The sequence below is a fragment of the Manis pentadactyla genome, chromosome 12 (genome assembly GCF_030020395.1).
Source record: "Manis pentadactyla isolate mManPen7 chromosome 12, mManPen7.hap1, whole genome shotgun sequence".
NCBI classification, from domain to species: Eukaryota; Metazoa; Chordata; class Mammalia; order Pholidota; family Manidae; genus Manis; species Manis pentadactyla.
The window spans coordinates 81,449,742-81,472,571 of NC_080030.1; the positions used below are offsets into that span (position 1 = coordinate 81,449,742).

Genomic DNA, 22,830 nt, shown 5'->3' on the forward strand with positions numbered 1-22,830 from the left:
ATATTCCAGAATTATAATGGTCAGAGATGAAGTTCAGAGATGGTTACGTGTTAGAAATACCTCTTACTTGAAGGGCTACATTTATTCACATACTTTTCCTCCTAATTGAAGAGTTACTACAAATAGGATTTACAGGCACTTTAAGGACAAGCAGTTGAAGTAGAGCAAGTTCAAACCATGATTCAGAGTCAGGAAAAATTAGTAATGGAAGGAGAATGGGAAAAGTTATTTAGAACTATACTTTTGAAAACTTTCTCCTTTGACTGGTTTTTACTCTCAGGATGTGTGTGTGTTCCCCAAGGGATATTCAAAAAACCCACTAGTTCACCAATCTGGACATTGAGCATTAGGAACTGGTGTTTTATCTGCAAGTATTTGTGCCTCTTTAATTAATATGTTGGAATAACGTGAAGAACCACCATTTATTGAGTGCCTATGACTAGCCAGACGATGTATTAAGTAGTTAACATATGACATTTCATTTGATCCTTACTAACACCCATTATTCAGACGAGGAAAATGAGGCTTCAGGATGCTAAAATACTGAATAAGGCTGCTCATTTCTTATGCGCAGGGTGGCACCCAAACTAAACCTATCTGACTCTTAATTAAATGTAGCTCTTCACTACATTTGCGGGTGGGCTGCATCAGTACACAATTCTCTGTATCTTTATGGGAAGACAGGAAGTTAGATGAGGAAGAACTTCTGAGTCGGTGAATGGAGCAGAAGGAGAGTTCACTAATGTTTTCGACTCATTCGTTAGTCATTAGCCAGGGTTCTTAAGAGTGAAGTTTTTTTCTTCACCTCGCTTGAGTGGCTGTATTTTGACATCTTAACTCTTAAAGTTTCTCTGTCCTTAGTCTGGTGCCTTAGAGGAGAAATCTAAAAGTTTTGATAGTGTTATTTTTATTCCGTATTTCAAATAGAGTGATTGTAGCGCTAAACAGACACTTGTGTTCTGGGCTAACTGGAGTCTAGGAATTCTTAGGTTCTGTCAGCACCAAGGCTAAGGAACAGCTTCACTCTTTGCTTCGAAATAGCTGTCACCTCTCTGCAGTGCTGAAATGCGGGAGCTGGACTTAACGGAGCATGCGTACTTTTCCCTGGTTCCTCCCGGGCTGACGCTCCGCCGGACTCGTTGGCTCCGCCCTCCGCAGCCCCGACGTGTTGCGTCACGGCGCGCCTCACCCTGGACGACCCCGGAAGTGGGTAGGGGGCTTGGCCTCTGCCCGGCCGCAGCCGGAGCCGGGGGAGCTACCCGAGGGGGCTTGAGCCGAGCGGCCCTTTCCCGCGGTGCACCCCGGGCAGGGCCAGACCAGGGGTCCAGAATGCTGAACGTCCCTTCCCAGGCTTTCCCTGCCCCCAGGTCGCAGCAGCGGGTCGCCTCCGGGGGGCGCAGCAAGGTAAGCGGGTGACACGGTTGGTCTCGCCCCGCGCCCGCCTCCCGCCGGCCCTCTGTGCTCCCACGCTCGCGTCCCTCCTTCGGCGCGCTCTCGAGCTGTCGTTCTTTCCTGCCCTTGCTGGCCGTGTCTCTCCGATCCTCTGCGTCTGCTGCCCTCGAGCGCCCCTGACCTCCCTCCCTCTCACCTGCCTCGTCTGTTTTCCATCCCTTTATCTGTTAAGTCAGTTCCCTTCCTCCAAGTCTTTTCCCGCGAATTAAATTCAGTTGTATGTGGCAGGGCCAGACGCTGTACTTGCCCTATCATAGGAACGCTCAGTAACAGCTTCCTTTCCTCAACCTGTCCTCGTCTCCGGGTTTTTTGTTCTTCACATTTCAGAGGGGTTCCTCCTAGCAGAAGGAAAAGGTTGGACATTGTGGGGATTCGGGAACTAGGGTAGATTGGAATTGAGAACAAACGTCTGCAATACTCCGGTTAGGTTTACATACAGTCCTTCAAGTCATAATTCCTTTCTTTCTGCCTCTGGTACCTGATTGTTTTATCACTGCCTTTTCTACTAATATCAGTTGCTGACTGAAGCTTTTATAATACTCCTCTAAGTTTTGATTAGACATAGTTACTGTTAGCAACAGGTGTAATGCAAAATGTATTTTATATTTTATAAACTTAATGATATTGTCTCCTGTGTTCATTGCAACATGAATGTTGCTTGTTCCTGTTTCTCGTTAATTCCTTGTGTAACCACATCTTCATGTTTTGTTTTTGAAACTTGTTTACTTGGGTCACTCCTTTTACCTTTTAATTTCTGGACTCTTGGCTCCTAGCATCATTTAGGACCTTCACGCACTTTTTCTTTTTTTCTGCACTTAGACTTGGAGTTTGACTCTAGGTAAGAATTGTGGGCCAGGGATCTGTAGCTTTTTCCTAGCTTTTCAGAATTCTGTAGCTCCAACTATAATAATAATAATATAGCTGAGATTAATTCAGTACTTACGGATGGCCATGTATGTTCTAAGTGTTCTGAGTGCTTAACATGTATGTATTAACTCATTTAATCTTTACAATGATCCCATGAAGTGGGTGCTTTTGTCATCTGCATTTCATTGAAAAGGAAGCTGGTAAAGAAATGTTGGACCCTATAGGCTTAATGTAATAGTGACTCTGGCTGTGGCATTTCTCTTACTGCTTCAAATAGCATCCAGGTATCCATTTGACTATCTGTTCCCTCCTCTTCGATGTTTGACCCGTTTCTTTCCTTAAGTTTAATGGTTGAATAATACAGGCTTTCCAAAGGAAGAATTGCAGAAGTAGAATATAAGACTTTCTGCTTTTCTCCATTAAAACTACTAACCACGTTCTCAGGATCCTTTTAAAGGAGAGAGCTTCGAGGCAAAGACAAAGTTCCACAGGTGGTGATGGCAAACATGAGTCGAGTCCAAAAAGAAAACAAAATAAGATTATCATACAATTCAAAGGGAAATTCAGACTTTTTTTTTCCTTTGGGAAACAAGCTGATCTTGAACATGGTAGAAGCTGAGTCACAATTGTATACAGTGGGTAGAAACTGAGAAAATAAAAACTAGTTGTAGAGGTTGCATATCATAATTGTTAAAAGCATAGATTTTTGAATGACAAAGACCCAGATTCTTTTCCTAACTCTACTGCTTAATCTCTTTGAGTCTCAGTTTCTTCAGGGATAAATGGGAGTAACAGTACCTGTTTTATAGGGTTGTTCATAGTATTAAATTAAATAATGTTTCTTTTAGCACAGTTTTGATATATGATAAGCACTTACTAAATTTTACTTGCCTAATATTTGTTTTCAGATCTCATGGATTGTTGTGCAAAACCCTTAGCACAGTGCCTGACAGAGTATGCACTCAATATGTGTTAGCTATTATATTTCTACTAATACAAATAAATATTTACTGAGAACATAGTATATGCTGGAGATGAGGTCTCTGCTTTTAAGTACTTTAGTCTAATAGGCTGAACAGACTAGTAAACAGTCAGGTATAAATGCCATAAGTACTGTACCGGTGTGTTACGACCATAAAGGAGTTGGGATCAGAGAAAGTGTCTGGAGGAAATAATGTCTGTAGGGGAAAGCAGGGGAATTGACCCAGGTAGACCAGCAGTTATTTCATAGCAATCAAAGAAGAGTTCCCATTCAGCTAAAGCATATCATAGGAAGGAGCAAAAATTAAAAGATGGAGCTAGTGAGATAAATTGGTCAAATGAAGGTCCTGGTAAACCACTCTAGGGAATTCAGCAAGGGTTAATTACATAGGGTAATTTACATAGATACCCAAAGTACATAGGGTAATGTGGAGAACCATTACAGGAGGGAGGGCCCATATTAGATTTGCATTTTCTTAAAGACTACTTTTAACTACCCTGTGGATTATGAATCTATGCAGACAAGAGAGAGAAGTGATTGTGGTTTGGGATCAGAAAGATCGTGTTATCACACTTTGCTTAATTTATTGGGACTAAGAGACCTAAATAATTTCAGTGATGGTGAGAATAGGATGATGTAGATTGGGAGGAAGGAAAGTGAAATTGAAAATGCACCACAGACCTATTACCTTGTTGTTTTGGGTGTAAATACATGTCTGAAGTAGATATGATTTAGGGAAATGAGATACATAAATATCTGTTCAGGCTGCTGTAACAGAGTACCATAAACTAGCTGGCTTATAAGCAGCAGAAGTTTATTTCTCACAGTTCTGGAGGCTGGAAGTCCAAGCTCAGTGTACCAGCCAGTTTGATGTCTGGAAAGGGTCTGATTCCTGGGTCATAGCATTCTTTTCCCCAGGACCTCACAAGGCAGAAAGGGTGAAGAAGCTCTGAGGCTTCCTTTGTAAGAGCACTAATCCCATTCCTGAAGTTCCTGAAGGCTCTCACTTTATGAGCTAATCGTCTATCAAAGGTGGGATTCTGGGGGGACACAAACATGGAGTCTATAGCAATAAACTTACTTTCATGTGTCTGCTTTTACATTAAACATTCCTCATACTATGTTACAAACCAGTTATACAACTTTAGACAGTAGCCCTACCCTGTAGAGATGCCTTGAAAATTTTCCATTATGTTGTCTTAACTAGTTGAAATACTAGTAATACCTCCCATCTGAAAGCCTTGAAAGTGTATTGTGGGGGAAAAAACGCCACAAAAAAAACCAAACATTGTGTTATTAAATCTTCTTGCAGAGGTAGGCAAACTTCTCTCCGAAGGGCTAGATAGTAAGTATTTTAGGCTCTGAGGGCCACATAATGATTGTGTCTCTTTAACAACACCACCTCTGCTGCCACCACCACCACCACCACCACCACCATGTGTGAAAACGATGCTGAACAAAAAACAGTCTCGGAGCAGTTCGCCAACCCCTTCCCAAGAGGGGTGTCGTTTTTTCATTTTCCATTATTTGATAACCTTTGTTTCTCAGTGAATTCTTAGAAACAGTTTGGTGCCTAGTGAGTTCGAATATTCTGTATATTTAACAATCCAGAAAATCAACTTTAGTCAATTGTTTATATTCTATCACATCTCTGTTTGATTTTCAAGGCAAAGAAATTTGGGTCCAAATAAATGACTATAACATATCAGTGACAGAGCCAGGACCAAAACTTGTTTTCTGACTCCAGGTTCAATACTATTCTTGTTATACTGTGATATGATGAGCATTTATATGACAATTTCTAGCCCTACTTCATAACTCAGGTATTTTATATAATGTTCTATTTATAATTCTAATACAGCAGAAATGATTTTTACAATCTCCTAAAGCTGTGAAAAGATTTGTAGAATTGTTAGATTTAAGTTTCTTTACCTTTTTGAACAGAAGTAAGAGTAATGAAGCAGCCTAAGACATGCAGCAGGAAGTGGAATGGAAAGCAATTAATTACTCAAAGAAGCACATTGAATTCTTCCCTTTTCCCTTTTCTAGGTCCCTCTGAAACAGGGCAGAAGTCTTATGGATTGGATTCGACTAACCAAAAGTGGAAAGGATCTAACGGGATTAAAAGGCAGGTTAATTGAAGTAACTGAAGAGGAACTTAAAAAACACAACAAAAAAGATGATTGTTGGATATGCATAAGAGGTAGGTAGTATTTATTATGTTCTGCGAAAAACTGTGACCAGTGGCAGTGGGCTCGTTGAATATGCCCACTATCCTCTATTTGAAGTGTGTCATGCAATTGTAATTTTATCATTACATAATTTTGGTTTGTTGTAGTTATCCTGACTGCATTGTAACCTGTGTGAGGGCAGGGACCATGTCAGTCTTAACTGCTCTGTCCTTGGTGCCTAGCACATGGATGTCATCCAAACGTGTTTGTTGAATAAATGCAGTACTTACCATTTTTAAGAAGTTTGTTATTTAAAGAGGTATGTGGTTATCAGTAAATTGGTGATACGATAAACAGAAAGACACTGGTAGACACTGTTACTTTGCTGGGGATGCCCGAATGAAGCAGCACAAACAGGGTGCCTTAAGCCACAGAAACTTACTGTCTCACAGTTCTAGAGGCTAAAGTCTGAGGTCAGGGTACCTTACGAGGGCAGGACAGTTTCTCCAGAAAACTCACTTAGGTGAATCCTTCATACCCTAGTGATAAATAAATGAGGCATTGTTATAACACAGGTATACTTTATTATTCTTTTGATGTATTGATGGCAATAAGGGACTGGTTTGCTGTTTGAAAAGTAATTTACACTGCTCCAAGTTACACATCTCTTGTGATGATTTCAGTGTATTGGCACCTTTTTGGGTAAGGTTGTTGATTTGATAAATATTATTTAAAGTTTCTGTTGTAGAATGTGTTCTACCCTGTTGATGATAAGGTTTTTTCCTCTTTGCAAACAAGTAAGATGTGTCTTTTTTTTTTCCTTTGTTAAGAGTTTGGTTTTTATGTTATCAAGAAATACCTAATTCAACTTAGTAGAGCTTCCGGCCTAGTAGGAGAGGATAAATGACAGACTGTTAGACCAGTCTGAATGCAGTGCCATAAGAGGGCTATAAGGAAAGTGGTATCAGGTTGGAGTGGGGGAGATGTGGATTAAGAAAATCAGAGAGAGTTTTGTGGTGTTGCTAGTCCTGAAGCTATGGACAGGAAGTGAGGAGGAAGTGCATCCAGGTGAAGAGAATGGCCTGCACTAGGGCACAGACACAGGAATGCTTGAGGTATGTTCTGGAATGAAGTTAACTGTTGGAGAATTAAAAGAAAGATGACTAGAAAGGCATACTAGGTCAGATTGTAGAGGACTGGATTGAAATCCAAGCTGAGAAATGTCTCCTTAATCTAGATGACAGTGTGAGCTTTTTGAGGTATTTGACTGTGGGGACAGTGTGATCAGAGTATGTAAACCTTGTAAAGATCAGTTTGGTGGTGGGTGTAGTGAATTGAGATGAGACAAAAAGCACTTCGCTTTTTACAGAAGTTCAGGTGGTAATAGGTGAACCAGGATATTGACAAGGACAGTGAAAAGGAGGATGGATGTGGGACACACAGGTCCCTGCTAATCTCTAGCACAGTCTTAAATGAAAGTAAAAGAAAGCAGGTAACTAAGTGTAATGGCCTTTTTCTTCTTAGCTGTTCTAATTTAATATATTAATGATACCTTTGTAAGGGAAGTATATATGCAAGATTTAGCTTGGAGATGATGTTTGGACCCAAGTTTTATCAAAGTACAGTATCCTTCCTATTCCACAAGGAAGCATGATATCATTTGCCCCATTTTAAAAATAGTAAATTCTTCAGTTTCTAACAATTGCCTCATTTTTAGATCAGTTCAAATTTCAACTGATCGGGCTCAGGCAGACAAAATTACACACTTTGATAGGGGTTTTTGTAGCTAATGTTTTGGGGACTATTTTCTTTTTTTAGGTAAGTAGGTGTGCTATTTCCAGTCACATTCCTAAAAACAGTGGTGTGAGGAGAACACTGACTAGCAGCAGACTGTGAAATGTATCAACTAAAATGTGGGCATTGGCCTGGAATGATTTGTAAGGCAGGTATATGGAATTTCTAAATTGTTCATTTAATTCTTACCATTTTCTGTTAAGTATGGAATTACTGTAATGAAATAAGAGTTAATTGGAATGTTGAGGGAATGGATGGGAGAGACAGTGTTTTCTAAAGATTTTTGTTGAATTTACCATTAATTCATACTTTTGTAGTTTTCTGTGTTACTGCCATTTCTCTCTCTCAAGAACTAATGGTGATTATAAACATGTGAAGCTTTGAGCAAACATCTAAATCACCTTTCTATGAGAGCTCTGTAGAGCCTAGATCAGACTTTATTTTTCCTGTAGCATATTTTATTGTAGTATCTGTGTAGTCAATGTGGGTAATGATGCATTAAATCATAAAACCATCTTTTGGCAACATGTACATATAAGCCTTTGATCTTAGAGTGAGGGAAAGTGTGGCCTGATAATAAGTCATTTCAGTAAATGGTATCTAGAAAAAGTTGGTTACAGTCAATACACTGGCCACTCTGTTGTTAAAAATTTAGAATATTAAGTTCCCTGAGTGGAATTTAATCCATTTAATTTATAGCTTAGATAAAACATGCTTTGATTTCTCCTAGTGCTGATGGTCATATACTAGTAAATTGAAGAGGCCTGCTTGAGACTCCTGTAGGTGACTTCTAATGGGCCTGTAGTTTTCATTTTTCATTTCTTATAACTATGTTAAAAAATCTAGGCAGATTGATTCCAAGAAGTAGTAATTAGTCCTTTTTTATTTCTATTCTAGCTTCCTAGATTTCTACAGATATTTGTAGTAAACCTTTAAAAAATTTGCTTGTAGGATGGTAGTGTAAATTTTTGTGAGTATAGTCAGTCCTCATTATTCATGGTTGCCAAATTTGCAAGTTTGCCTATTCACTGAAATGTAGTTGTAACTCCAGAATCAGTACTCAGTGCTTTCAGGTATTTACAGACACACATCCCACAGTACAGTGAAGAATTTGGCACAAAGCACACATTCTTAGTTGAGATGGGATAAAGCATTGCTCTACCTTCTTGTTTCAGCTCTCAGTATACTGTAAAGATGTGTCTTTTTGAGGTCTATTTAGTGCCATGTTTTTCACATCTGATGTTTTTTGTTGGTGATTTTCCTGTTTCAAATGGACCCCACGGATAGTGCTAAAGTGCTGTTGAAAGAAGACGATGATGTGTCTCACAGGGAAAGTGCCTATGTTACATAAGCTTTGTTTAGGTATGAGTTACAGTGCTGTCCTGAATCAGTAGTGGTATATTGAATAAGGTGTCCTTGAACAGAAACACGAGGTTATGTCAGCAATGTGTTATATTGATTGACAAAAATGTTGTGACCAGAGGCTTGCAAGAATCTAACCCTGTATTTTCCCCTCAGAGCAGTATTTGCAGTATTTGGTTCAGTATTTGCAGCAACTCTATAGAGCATAACTGCTGAGAGTAAAGGTAATTGACGAAGCTATCTTTTATTTATATTCCAAAAATACTAAACTAGGTTTTATACTTCTTAGGTTAGATTCAAACCCACCAAGAAATAGAGCTGATTTTTTTCAACAGGAAGTTCTTTTCTTTAGTTTTCCTTAGCTCCCTACTTCAATTTTATTTTGAAATACTACAGTATTACTTAACCTTAGCAGAGAACCCTTTTCTTCTAAGAACAGCTTCTCAAATTTGGAACTTATGTGTTAGTTTACAGTGGAATATATTTTCTCAGTAATATAGAGTGTATCTGAACATTAAATATATTGTTATTAAAGTTATCTAAATATATATATTAAAGTTAGCTCAACTATTCTTTAGATTGTATAATATCCTCACTACTACAAATCCTTTAGATTTGTGTAGTATCCTCACTGCTTTCCTCAGATATTTTAACACCTCTCTTCTGCTATCATTTGCTTGTTTAGGAAATACAGATCAACATTTCTTACAGGTGCGGTTCGCTGCATGCAGTCCCTCCTGATCTAATCCGCACGTTTCAGGCTGACTTCTACACTAGCCTTTGTTGTCCTACTGACATCTAAGACTATTTGCTTTCTCTTAACTCTGTTTTTATCTCCTGAATTACCATTCAGTCTCTCTTTTTTCTGCTTTTCCTCTCTCTGTACCTCCCTTCCATTCACTAAAAATCCAACAGAAGAGAAAAAACTGCTGGACTTGGGGCCTCATCCAACCCTCAGGGATTTTGTTTGGTTGACACAGTAGTTTACAAACTTCAGCCAACATTTTGAAATATTCTTTGTAGGGAAGTTTTTTATTACAAACTCAATTTTTAAAAAGATACATGGCTATTCAAATTTTCTCTTATTCTTATGTCAGTTTTTATAAGTTATGTTTTTCAGTGAATTTATTAATTTCATCTCATTTGTTGACCATAATGGCATAAAGTTGTTTATGACATTTCCTTATTGTCTTTTTCTTTGTTTATGACATTTTCTTTATTGTCTTTTTGTTGTGTAGTTTTATATCCTGTTTCATTACACATATCACTGATTTTTGGCTTCTCTCTTTTTTTTCTTGATCAGTCTTGCTAGAAGTTTATCAATTTTGTTAACTTTTGGTTTTGATTTTCTCTATTGCTTGTCCATTTTCTATTTTTATTAATTTCTGATCATCATTTTTAGGGAGGTGGCAACTTTAATGTTTTCTTTTCATATAGAATTGGTATCAGTATATTTATGGAGATAATTTGTAATAACTCATATATTCTTGGTGAGTATCTGAATTACCTGATTCTAAGCTTTTGTTTTTAAACTGTTACACTATACTGCCTCCTGTTTTACCATACTGAACTCTAGATTTAATCCTGGTGTAGCATTGTGTCTTACTTCAAGTGCCAGTGTAAATTTCTTCATTAAGAAATTTGTATTTCTTGTTGGGTGCCTATCATTTGTAGCTCTTGTGCTATACATCATTGCTAATTAACAGTCATGTAGGATATCATTTTGAGGTGGTTTTTATTTTTGGTAATTCAATGAATCATAGCTTTTGCAGACAGAAACTAGAGAGTAAGAGTCATCTATATTTAGAAGAAGGAACTATCTGTAGGTGAGTTTCCCATTTCTGATAGCGTTTAGCTTGAGGTCGTGCCCAAGTTGGTACTGAGAAAGGTGGTGGGAACTCAGAGGGAGACTCCCAGTCTCACTGGCTTGAAGAACTAGATGGCAGAGCTTGGAACATGTGGAGCAACTGGGAAGTTAGGGAGAAAACCCAGAAGATAGATCCAGAGACAGATATAAAACATCTAAATCTTGCATATGGACAGATTCAAAGCATCCCCAATAAAGCCCAAAACATTGAACAGAGGTTTTAGTTTTCACTCCCCCAGAGAGAAAACAGTTTGGGGTTTGAGCCCAAACTAATTAATTAGTCAAGTTAATTGCCTAGAGGGATATAACAGAATCCAGAGTTTCTACACTATGCTATTTATAATGGCCAGAATATAATTCAAAGTTTCTAGGTGTGCTCAAGAAAAAAAGACAGTTATTGGAGATTGACCCTGAGATGATCTAGATATGAATTTAATTCACAAGGATTTTAAAGTGCCTGTTATAAATTCACTCAAGGAAATAAAAGAATGTATGTATATAGTGAATAAACAAATAGGAAATAATAGAAAGAAACCGTAAAAAATAGAAATCGAAAATCGAAAAATACAATATATGAAATAAAAAAATTTCGGAATGAAATTAATAGCAGTTTAGTGGTAACAGAAGGAAGACTTACTAAACTTGAGCTAGATTAATAGAAATTATCCAATCTGGAAATGAAGAGGAAAATGATTGGAAATAAAATGAACAGAGGCTCAGGGCTCAGGGACCTAGAGGACAAAATAAATATGTCTAAAATATGTGTAGTTGGAGTTCCAGAAGGAGAGGAATGGGAGAATGGGCAGCAAAATATTTGAAGAAATACTGGCCAAAAATTTCCTGTGTTTAATGGAAAACATAATATTGTCAGTTCAGAAGCCTAGCAGAACTAAGCATGAGCAATATAAAGAAAATCACATACAGGCAAATCATTCAAATTGCTAAAGGCTAAAGAGAAAGAGAAAATCTTGGTAATAGCCAGAAAAATCACACCTGGAAACAATAAAAATGACTGCCAAAGAAAAAACAGATATAGAATTATCTAGATATGAAGATGAAATAAAAACTTTTTTGGAAAATCAATAACATTATTTAGCAGTGGACCTGCACTCTGAGGAATTCTTAAAGTTCATCAGATTGAATGGTAATGAAATCAGATGGAAGCTCAGATTTTCAGGAAATTGTAAATATTACTTTTTTCTTTCTTTTTAAAAAATACATAACTTTTTAAAAAAACAAAAATGATAGCACTATACAGGTATATCTTGGAGATATTTCAGGCAGGCTGGGTTCCAGACCACTGCAATAAAGCAAATATCATAATAAAGGAGTCAAGTGAATTTTTTAGTTTCCCAGTACATGTAAAAGTTATGTTTACACTATGCTGAAGTCTGTTATGTGTACAATGGCATTATGTTTTAAAAAATGTACACACCTTAGTTTACTTCATTGCTAAAGTGATTTAATTTTATTCTGTTGCTAAAAAATGCTAACCCATCACCTGAGCTTTCAGTGGGTTATAATATTTTTGCTGTTGGAGGGTCTTGCCTTGATGTTGATGGCTCCTTACTGATCAGGGTGGTGATTGCTGAAGGTTGGGCTGACTGTGGCAATTTCTTAAAATAAGGCAACTATGAAGTTTGCCACATTGATTCTCCTTTCATGAGTGATTTCTCTGTATCATGTGATGCTTGCTACTGATAGCATTTTACCCACAGGAGAACTTCTTTCAAAATTGGAGGCAGTCCTCTCAAACCCTGTGCTGCTTTATCACTAGAGTTATGTAATACTCTTAAGTCTCCTGTTGTCATTTCAGCAGTCCTCACAGCATCTTCATCAGGAATAGATTCCATCACAAAAATACCACTTTCTTTGCTCATCCATAAGCAACAACTCCTCTTCAGTTCAAGTATTACCATGAGACTGCAGCAAATGCTTTTTTTATGCCTACTGAGATGGTCTTTGTTTTTTATCCTCTTGTTAATGTGGTGTGTTATGTTTTTTGCAGATGTTGAACCACCCTTGTATATATAGAATAAATCCCACTTGATCATGGTGAATGGTCCTTTTAAAGTATTCTTGAATCTGATTTTTTTGTGGAGGATTTTTGCATTGATGTTCATGAAGTAAATTCTTGATTTTCTTTTTTTGTGGTGTCTTTGGTTTTGGTATCAGGATAATGCTGGCCTCATAGAATAAATTTGAAAGCATTCCTTCCTTTTCTATTTTTTAGAATAGTTTGAGAATAACAGGTATTTGTTCTTCTTTAAATGTTTTATAAAACTCACCTGTGAAGCCATCTGGTTCTTAACTTTTGTTTTGGGGGCATATTTTGATTACTGATTCACTTTTGTTACTCTGGTCTGTTCAGATTTTCTATGTCTGCATGGTTCAGTCTTGGAAGATTGTATGATGCTAGGAATTTTCCATTTCATCTAGGTTGTCCAGTTTGTTGGCATGTAGTTTTTTTTGCAGAATACTCATATAATCCCTTGACTTTCCGTGCTGTCAGTTGCAACTTCTCTTTCATTTTTTATTTTATTTGAGTCTTTTTCTTGATGAGTCTGGCTAAAAGTTTGTTAATTTTGTTTATCTTTTCAAAAGAACCAGCTCTTAGTTTCATTGATCCTTTTTTTCTTTGTCCCTTTCATTTATTTCCGTTTTGATCTTTGTTATTTCCTTCATACTACTAACTTTGGGCTTTGTTCTTATTCTAGTTCCTTAATTACTAGGTTATATTTTTAATTTGAGATTTTTTTTTCTTGTTTCTTGTGATAGTCCTGTATTGCTGTAAACTTCCCTCTTATAACTGCTTTTGCAATGACCCAAAGATTCTGAACCACGGTGTTTCTGTTTTCACTTGCCTCCATATATTTTTTGATCTCTGATTTCTTCATTGACTCAGTGGTTATTTAGTAACATGTTGTTTAACCTTTGCATGTTTGTGTTTTTTCATTTTTTTTTTCTTGCAGTTGATTTCTAGTTTCACACCATTGTGTTGGGACAAGATGTTTGATGTGTTTTCAGTCTTTTTAAATTTAGCAAGACTTGTTTTGTGGCCTAAAATGTGATCTATACTGGAGAACATCCCATGTGCTCTTGAAAAGTTTGTGTATTCTGCTTTTTTTAGGTGTAACGTTTAGTATATATCTTGTAAGCATCTGGTCTGATGTATTATTCAAAGCTACTGTTTTCTTCTTGATTTTCTGTCTGGGTTGTCTATCCATTGATGTACGTGGAGTGTTAAGTCCCTATCATTATTGTATTACTGTCATTTTCTCCCTTTATATTTGTTAATATTTGCTTTATATATTAGATGCTCCTATGTTGGCTACATAGATATTTACAATTGTTATATCCTCCTGATGGATTGATCCCTTTATCATCATACCCTCCTTTGTCTCATTAGTCTTTGAAATCTCTGTCATTTGATGTAAATATTGCTGTGACAGTTTTTTTTTTTTTTGCTTCCATTTGTATAGAATATTTTTTCCATACTTTCATTTGCAATCTGTACTGTCTTTAGGTCGGAAGTGGGTCTTTTGTGGGCAACATGTAGATGGCTCTTATTTTTTAATCTTTTCAGCCACTCTGTGTCTTTTAATTGGAGCATCTGGTTCATTTATATTTAAAGTAATGATAGGTATATACTATGGCCATTTTATTAATTATGTTCTTGTTATTTTTGTAGTTCTGTGTTCCTTTCTTTTGTTTGCTCTCACCCCTTGTGATTCGGTGACTTTTTTTGGTGTTACACTAGATTCCTTTCTCTGTTATTTGTATCTATTATAGGCTTTTGGTTTTTGGTTATATATCATACATCATTCTACATGCATAACAGTCCATATTAGGTTGATAGTTGTTTAAGTTTGAACAATTCTGAAAGCACTTTTTTCATTATTTCCCCTCCATGTTTTATGTATATGATATTATCATTTCCATCTTTTCATTTTGTGTATCTCTTGACTAATTGTTGTGTATGTAATTTAATTGATTTCACTACATTTGTGTTTTGAACGTCATGCTAACTTTATAAGTGATTGGCCTACTTCCTTCGCTGTATATTTATTTTTACTAGTGAAATGTTTTTCCTTTCATGATTTCTTATAATGGCCTTTGCTTTTCCACTTAAGGAAGTCCCTTTAACATTTCTTGTAATGCCTGGGGTGGTGGTGATGAACTCCTTTAACTTTTGTTTAGCATATTCTTTATCTCTCCTTTAATTCTGAAAGATAACTTTTTGGGTAGAATATTTTTTGTTTTTTTTTTTTTAGGAGAGGAAGGCAGAGGCTTTATTTAAAGATAAAGCGAGAGGACAGAGCTCCTGGCACATGCCAGGAGGGGACAAGAAAGCCCCTAGGGTAGAGTATTCTTGGTGGTAGGTTTCTTCCTTTCAGCACTTTGAATATCTCATGCCACTGCCTTCTGGTCTGCAGAGTTTCTGCTGAAACATCAGCTGAGAGCCTTATGGGATTTGCCTTTTTCATAACTGTTTGCTTTCCCTTGCTTTTAAGATTCTCTCTGTATCTTTAATCTTTGTCATCTAAGTCATGACGTTCCTTGGTGTGGATCTCCTCGGGTTCATCCTGTTTGAGGCTCTCCCTACTTCCTGGACCTGAATGTGTGTTTCCTTCCCCCATGTTAGGGAAGTTTTCAGTTATTATTTTTTTAAGTAAATTTTCTGCCCCTTTCTGTCTTCTCTTGGAACCCCCTCTTGGATGTTGTTTTTCTTGAAGTTGCAGAGATCTAGTACTCTCTCCTGGTTTTTAAAAATTCTTTTCTTTTTTCTTCAGTTGTTCAGCTCAGTTGTTTTCCACTACCTTATCTTCCAGATCTCTGATCCTTCTGCATCCTCTAATCTGCTATTGATTCCATCTAATGTATTTTTCATTTTAGTTATTGTATTCTTCAGCCCTTACTTGTTCTTTTTTATACTATCTTGAAGTTCCCACTGAGTTCATCTGCTCTTCTCTCTAGTCCAGTGAGTCTCTTTATGGCAGTTACTTTGAACTCTCTTATCAGGTAGCTGCTTATCTCCATCTTGTTTGGCAAATTTTCTGGTGTTTTATCTTGTTCTTTGATTTGGGACATATTCCTCTGCATCCTCATTTTGTCTGGTTCTCTATGTTTATTTCAATATATTAGTAGGTCAACTATGTCTCTTAGTCTTGGACTTCTGAATGAAGTCCCCTTATGTCATAGGCATCCTATGGTGCCCATTAGCACAGTAGCCTGTAATCACCAGAACTGGGTGCTCCGGGGTGTGCCCTATTTGTCTGTGTGCTCCCTCCTGTTGGCTGAGCCATGACTGCTGCCAGGAGGCTGGTGGCTGGTGCCAGTCCTCAGCCCAGCTGTCAGCAGTGATGGGTGCAGCTGTTGTGGATGCACTGGCTTGCAAGGTTCATTCTGGTATAGCTGGCTGGAAGGCTTGGTTGCAGCCCCTGCAGGTGTGCTGGTGTTTAGGCCTTAGGGCTGACCCCCATCCTTGCTGTTAGTAATGCCCTCTGGACTCCCATGGATGGGTTGGTAGGGAGGGGTTTATTCCTGGCATGGCTGCCTAAGAGGCCAGATGGTATCTACTGTTAGTGTGCAGGTGGACGGGGCTAGTTCCTCCCCTCCCCAGGGCAGGAGATGCTCTGGAGGAACAGTGGTCCCAGCTGAGACTGGTAGCTGGGTGTGTTGGTGTGGGGTTGCTTTGGAGGTGTGCCTCAAGGGGTGGGTAAGTTGTGCAAGGTGAGTCCGCAAGAGAATGTTTGGGTAGGGCAAGTAGGTGCTGACTCAGTAGATGGAGAGTATCAGAACTGGCTCCTGAGGTATCTGGCCAGATAGGCTGAGTGAGGGCAAGAAAAATGGGGCCTGCCAGCCCCTCCTCTCCCTTAGAAAACTTCTTCAGTTCCCTGCCCTTCTCATACACATTCCAATGTTAATCAGTAAGTCTCCTTCCTATGTAACCCAGGCTCTTTTTAAACTCCCCTTTCCGTGCTGGGCCTCAGACCAGTCAGCACAGCACACTGGCCCTCCAGGAGCGGAGGCTTGGCCTCTGGAGCCTCCAGTTCTCCCCCAGTTAGGCCCTGCTAATTCTCAAAGACAGACGTTTCAGGAGCTTATTTCCCCGGTGCAGGTCCCCAGGGCCAGTCATGCTGGTGTGGGCCTCTAGGCCACAGCTCCTCCACTTGAGGGCTGTGTGGCAGGAGGAGGTTTGTGTCCTGACAGTGTTACTGCACCTTGTACCTTTCTTGGCAGGGCCTCCACTTTTTCACTGGCTGTGGAAGGTTTGTTCTGCCAGTTTCATGTCATTCTCAGAGTGAGTGTTATTACACGTAGCTGCTCCCATGGTGTGTTTGTGAGGTGAGGCGATCACAGAAACTCCCTGTTCCTCCATCTTCCCAGAACCCTGCTCCACATGCCGTTTTATTGTTGCATCTCCTGACAGCTTCTCTCAGCAGCCGTCAGAAGAACTAGATGAGTAGATGACCTGGATTTGTGGACGTGAAATAATGAAAGCGATATGCAGTTTCTTTACCAAACACAAGATGGCAAAGTATTCATAGTACTTGTAAAAATGGATCTGCTTTTAAATACAGTGAAATATGCCATGACTTTACTATATGAATGCACTTTTCAGTGGTGTATAGTGAAATAAATAGGAATGCTACAGTATGGTGGCATGATACTTGGCACATACATAATAGGCATTAAATAAATTTTTGTTGAATGAAAGTAATGTGGGGCTTTGGAGAATCTCTTTGAATATTAAAACAAAAATTATTTTTAAATCTAATTACAAAAATGCCACTTTTACTTACAGCTCTTAAATTCTAAAAGTTATTGAGGACCCCAAGAAGCTTTGTTTATGATGATTGTATCTATTTATGTTTACCTTTGAGAAATTAAAATTAAGAAACTTAAAGAATATTTTGAAAGTAATTTTAAAATAAGAATAAGCTCACTGTATCATAAATAATACATTTTTTTACAAAAAAACTATTTACAACAAAGTGGATAGGTGGCATCGTTTTACATTTTGACAAATATCTAATATGTGGCTTAATAGATGACAATTGCATTCTAATGTCACCTCTGTTAAATCTGACTTAAAGAATGATATTTTTTTTAAAAGGCAGATTTCTATGTTTGGCCTTGGATCACCAAAAGAGCCTTAAGCTCTCCTAGGAACCTCTGGGTCATGATCTGAGACTCTGATATGTACTAGAACAAAGAAAAATAAAAAATGGTTAGTGGATTTCTGGCCTGAACCATGGGCATGTAGTTCACTCCTTATCAGTAGGCTATAGGGGTTCGTGTGTATGGTTACCTAACCTAGAAAATAGTGAGAGCCTCATTTGGGAAATAGATTAATAGGTATAGTGTCGCTTAAATCTAATGTCATTGGGCTCTCAAAATGGGGTTGAGATTAAATTGGAGCATTCTACAATCCAGTTCTGAATTCAGTTATTTGAGATGTGGTGTGATTCAAGTTCTATATTCAAGTTCTAAGGCTTTTCCTCTCTCTCAGGAGCTGGAGTAGGGATGAAAAAAGAGCTCTTTGAAATCGGAACCTTCTCACATTGCTGGTGAGAATGGAAAATAGTCTGACAGTTCCTCAAAGGTTAAACATGGATTGCTATGTGACCCAACAAACTCACTCCTCAGTATATACTTGAAAGAAATAAAAAACATATATCCACACAAAAACATGTAAATGGATGTTCATAGCAGCATTACTTCATAATAGTCCGAAAGAAGAAACAACCTAAATGTCCATGAACTGAAGAATGGATAAACAAATTGTGTTATCTCCACATGTGGAATATTATTCCGCCTAAAAAGGAATGAAGTACTGATAAATGCTACAGCCTGAATGAACCTTGAAAGTGTAGTAAGTGAAAGAAGGCAAGCACAAAAGACCACACACTGTATAATTTCATTTATATAAAATTCCCAGAATATGCAAGTCTAAAGAGACAGTGGCTACCTAAATTAGGGCAAAGGAGGATGGAAGAAATGCTCTTTGAAGAATGTTTCTGCATATCATTAAATTATAGTATCTGTTATGTTGTCAATGTCCCAAAATAGGGATTCATGATTTTTCACAATGTCAACATAAAAAACCCAAAGAGAGTTTCTCTCTTTAAAGAACTAGTGGCCTACAGCACTAAACTATGTTTTCATAGGGATTGCATCAAATCTGTATATTGCTTTGGGCAGGATGGCCATTTTGACGATATTAATTCTTCCTAGCCATGAGCATGGGATGCGTTTCCATCTGTTAGTGTCCCCTTTAATTTCTTTTAAGAGTGACTTGTAGTTTTCAGAATATAAGTCTTTCACTTCTTTGGTTAGGTTTATTCCTAGGTATTTTATTTTTTTTGATGCAATTGTGAATGGAGTTGTTTTCCTGATTTCTCTTTCTGTTGGTTCACTGTTGGTATATAGGAAAGCCACAGATTTCTGTGTGTTGATTTTGTATCCTGCAACTTTGCTGTATTCCGATATCAGTTCTACTAGTTCTGGGGTGGAGTCTTTAGGGTTTTTTATGTACAGTATCATGTCATCTGCAAATAGTGACAGTTTGACTTCTTCTTTGCCAATCTGGATTCCTTGTATATTTTTGTTTTGTCTGATTGCCGTGGCTAGGACCTCCAGTACTATGTTAAATAACAGTGGGGAGAGTGGGCATCCCTGTCTAGTTCCCGATCTCAGCGGAAGTGCTTTCAGCTTCTCGCTATTCAATATAATGTTGGCTGTGGGTTTTTCATAGATGGCCTTTATTATGTTGAGGTACTTGCCCTCTATTCCCATTTTGCTGAGAGTTTTTATCATGAATGAATGTTGAACTTTGTCAAATGCTTTTTCAGCATCTATGGAGATGATCATGTGGTTTTTGTCTTTCTTTTTGTTGATGTGGTGGATGATATTGATGGACTTTCGAATGTTGTGCCATCCTTGCATCCCTGGGATGAATCCCACTTGGTCATGGTGTACGATGGTTTTGATGTATTTTTGAATTCGGTTTGCTAAAATTTTGTTGAGTATTTTTGCGTCTACGTTCATCAGGGATATTGGTCTGTAGTTTTCTTTGTTGGTGGTGTCTTTGCCTGGTTTTGGTATTAGGGTGATGTTAGCTTCATAGAATGAGTTTGGGAGTATCCCCTCCTCTTCTATTTCTTGGAAAACTTTAAGGAGAATGGGTATTATGTCTTCCCTGTATGTCTGATAAAATTCCGAGGTAAATCCATCTGGCCCGGGGGTTTTGTTCTTTGGTAGTTTTTTGATTACCGCTTCAATTTCGTTGCTGGTAATTGGTCTGTTTAGATTTTCTGTTTCTTTTTGGGTCAGTCTTGGAAGGTTGTATTTTTCTAGGAAGTTGTCCATTTCTCCTAGGTTTCCCAGCTTGTTAGCATATAGGTTTTCATAGTAGTCTCTAATAATTCTTTGTATTTCTGCGGGGTCCGTCGTGATTTTTCCTTTCTCATTTCTGATACTGTTGATTTGTGTTGACTCTCTTTTCCTCTTAATAAGTCTGGCTAGAGGCTTATCTATTTTGTTTATTTTCTTGAAGAACCAGCTCTTGGTTTCATTGATTTTTGCTATTGTTTTATTCTTCTCAATTTTATTTATTTCTTCTCTGATCTTTATTATGTCCCTCCTTCTGCTGACCTTAGGCCTCATTTGTTCTTCTTTTTCCAATTTCGATAGTTGTGACATTAGACCATTCATTTGGGATTGCTCTTCCTTTTTTAAATATGCTTGGATTGCTATATACTTTCCTCTTAAGACTGCTTTTGCTGTGTCCCACAGAAGTTGGGGCTTAGTGTTGTTGTTGTCATTTGTTTCCATATATTGCTGGATCTCCATTTTGATTTGGTCATTGATCCATTGATTATTTAGGAGCGTGTTGTTTAGCCTCCATGTGTTTGTGAGCCTTTTTGCTTTCTTTGAACAGTTTATTTCTAGTTTTATGCCTTTGTGGTCTGAAAAGTTGGTTGGTAGGGTTTCAATCTTTTGGAATTTACTGAGGCTCTTTTTGTGGCCTAGTATGTGGTCTATTCTAGAGAATGTTCCATGTGCACTTGAGAAGAATGTGTATCCTGTTGCTTTTGGATGTAGAGTTCTGTAGATGTCTATTAGGTCCATCTGTTCTAATGTGTTGTTCAGTGCCTCTGTGTCCTTAATTATTTTCTGTCTGGTGGATCTGTCCTTTGGAGTGAGTGGTGTGTTGAAGTCTCCTAGAATGAATGCATTGCATTCTATTTCCTCCTTTAGTTCTATTAATATTTGTTTCAGGTATGTTGGTGCTCCTGTATTGGGTGCATATATATTTATAATGGTTGTATCCTCTTGATGGACTGAGCCCTTTATCATTATGTAATGTCCTTCTTTGTCTTTTGTTACTTTCTTTATTTTGAAGTCTGTTTTGTCTGATACCAGAATTGCAACACCTGCTTTCTTCTCTCTGTTGTTTGCTTGAAATATCTTTTTCCATCCCTTGACTTTAAGTCTGTGCGCGTCTTTGGGTTTGAGGTGAGTCTCTTGTAAGCAGCATATGGATGGATCTTGCTTTTTTATCGATTCTATTACTCTGTGTCTTTTGATTGGTGCATTCAGTCCATTTACATTTAGGGTGATTATTGAAAGGTATGAATTTATTGCCATTGCAGGCTTTAAGTTTGTGGTTACCAAAGGTTTGGGGTTAGCTTCTTTACTATCTTACTGTCTAACTTAACTCGCTTGTTGAGCTATTATAAACACAGTCTGATGATTCTTTATTTCTCTCCCTTCTTATTCCTCCTCCTCCCTTCTTCATATGTTGGGTGTTTTGTTCTGTGCTCTTTTTAGGAGTGCTCCCATCTAGAGCAGTCCCTGTAGGATGCCCTGTAGAGGTGGTTTGTGGGAGGCAAATTCCCTCAACTTTTGCTTGTCTGGGAATTGTTTAATCCCTCCTTCATATTTAAATGATATTCGTGCTGGATACAGTAGTCTTGGTTTGAGGCCCTTCTGTTTCATTGCATTAAGTATATCATGCCATTCTCTTCTGGCCTGTAGGGTTTCTGTTGAGAAGTCTGATGATAGCCTGATGGGTTTTCCTTTGTAGGTAACCTTTTTTTTCTCTCTGGCTGCCTGTAATACTTTGTCCTTGTCTTTGATCTTTGCCATTTTAATTATTATGTGTCTTGGTGTTGCCCTCCTTGGATCCCTTGTCATGGGAGTTCTGTGTACCTCTGTGGTCTGAGAGGCCATTTCTTCCCCTAGTTTGGGGAAATTTTCAGCAATTATTTCTTCAAAGACATTTTCTATCCCCTTTTCTCTCTCTACTTCTTCTGGAATACCTATGATTCTTATATTGTTCCTTTTCGATTGGTCACTCAGCTCTCTTAAAATTCTTTCATTCCTGGAGATCCTTTTATCTCTCTCTGCATCAGCTTCTCTGCGTTCCTGTTCTCTGTTTTCTAGTCCATTAATGGTCTCTTGCATCTCGTCCATTCTGTTTTGAAGTCCTTCCAGAGCTTGTTTTATTTCTGAATTCTCCTTCCTTAGTTCTTGCATATTTCTCTGCAAGTCCATCAGCATGGTTATGACTTTTGTTTTGAATTCTTTTTCAGGAAGACTGGCTAAATCTATCTCCCCAGATTCCTTCTCAGGGGAAGATGTAGCAGATGCTGAAGCTGTCTGGGTTAGTCTTGTCTGGATCATATTTTTTTGCCTTTTCATGTTGACAGGTGCTATTGACTGTCAGCTGGGAGGGCCAAAATTTTCACTTGCTACTGGCCTTTCTTTACTGGGACAACTGCGACCCCTAGTGGCTTGTGTTGGGTAATTGCGTGTAGAGTGGGTCTTTGTGTCTTGCCTGGCCGGAAGGGAGAAATTTCCCTTTCTGTGGGCGGAATTTGTCTCAGGCTGCTTCTCTGCTTTCGCAGCGCCCGGTGGGGTAATGGATGGGGGGGCTGCTTGACTGTTTGCCTCCGTGAGGGGTCTCAGAGCTGTTGCCCAGGGGGTTAGTGCACCCGGTTTTCCCTGTAATTTCCAGCTGCTGTACTGTGACCTGGGTTGTTTCCGTCAAGCTGTTAAGTCCCTGTCCCTTTAAGACTTTCAAAAAGCCCCCGCTTTTCTTTGTCACAGGGGCATCAGCTTCAGCACCCGCTCAGAGGTCTTACTCCCTGTTCCCCCAGTATCCAGGGCCCCCTGGGCACGTACTGTGTCTGCGCTCTGGCCCGGATGGCTGGGGCTGGGTGTTCGGCAGTCCTGGGCTCCGTCTCCCTCCCGCTCTGCCTATTCTTCTCCCGCCGGAGCTGGGGGGAGGGGTGCTCAGGTCCCGCCGGGCCGGGGCTTGTATC

At 38.6% G+C, this 22,830-nt stretch overlaps 1 protein-coding gene across 3 annotated transcripts in view; it reads left to right on the forward strand.

The window, feature by feature from the left end:
* Positions 1-1,151: 1,151 nt before the first annotated feature.
* The window catches only part of LOC118913774 (cytochrome b5 reductase 4), a 94,134-nt gene continuing 72,455 nt past the window's right edge, over positions 1,152-22,830 (forward strand). Inside the window, exons 1-2 of one of the 3 annotated variants that reach the window (XM_036888013.2) lie at positions 1,152-1,404; positions 5,351-5,504. In XM_036888013.2, the coding sequence (XP_036743908.1) occupies positions 1,330-1,404; positions 5,351-5,504 (229 nt within the window). In that variant the 5' untranslated portion in view covers positions 1,152-1,329. The remainder of the gene's footprint in view (positions 1,405-5,350; positions 5,505-22,830) is intronic. The other 2 variants (XM_036888011.2, XM_036888012.2) reach the window with 2 other exon arrangements.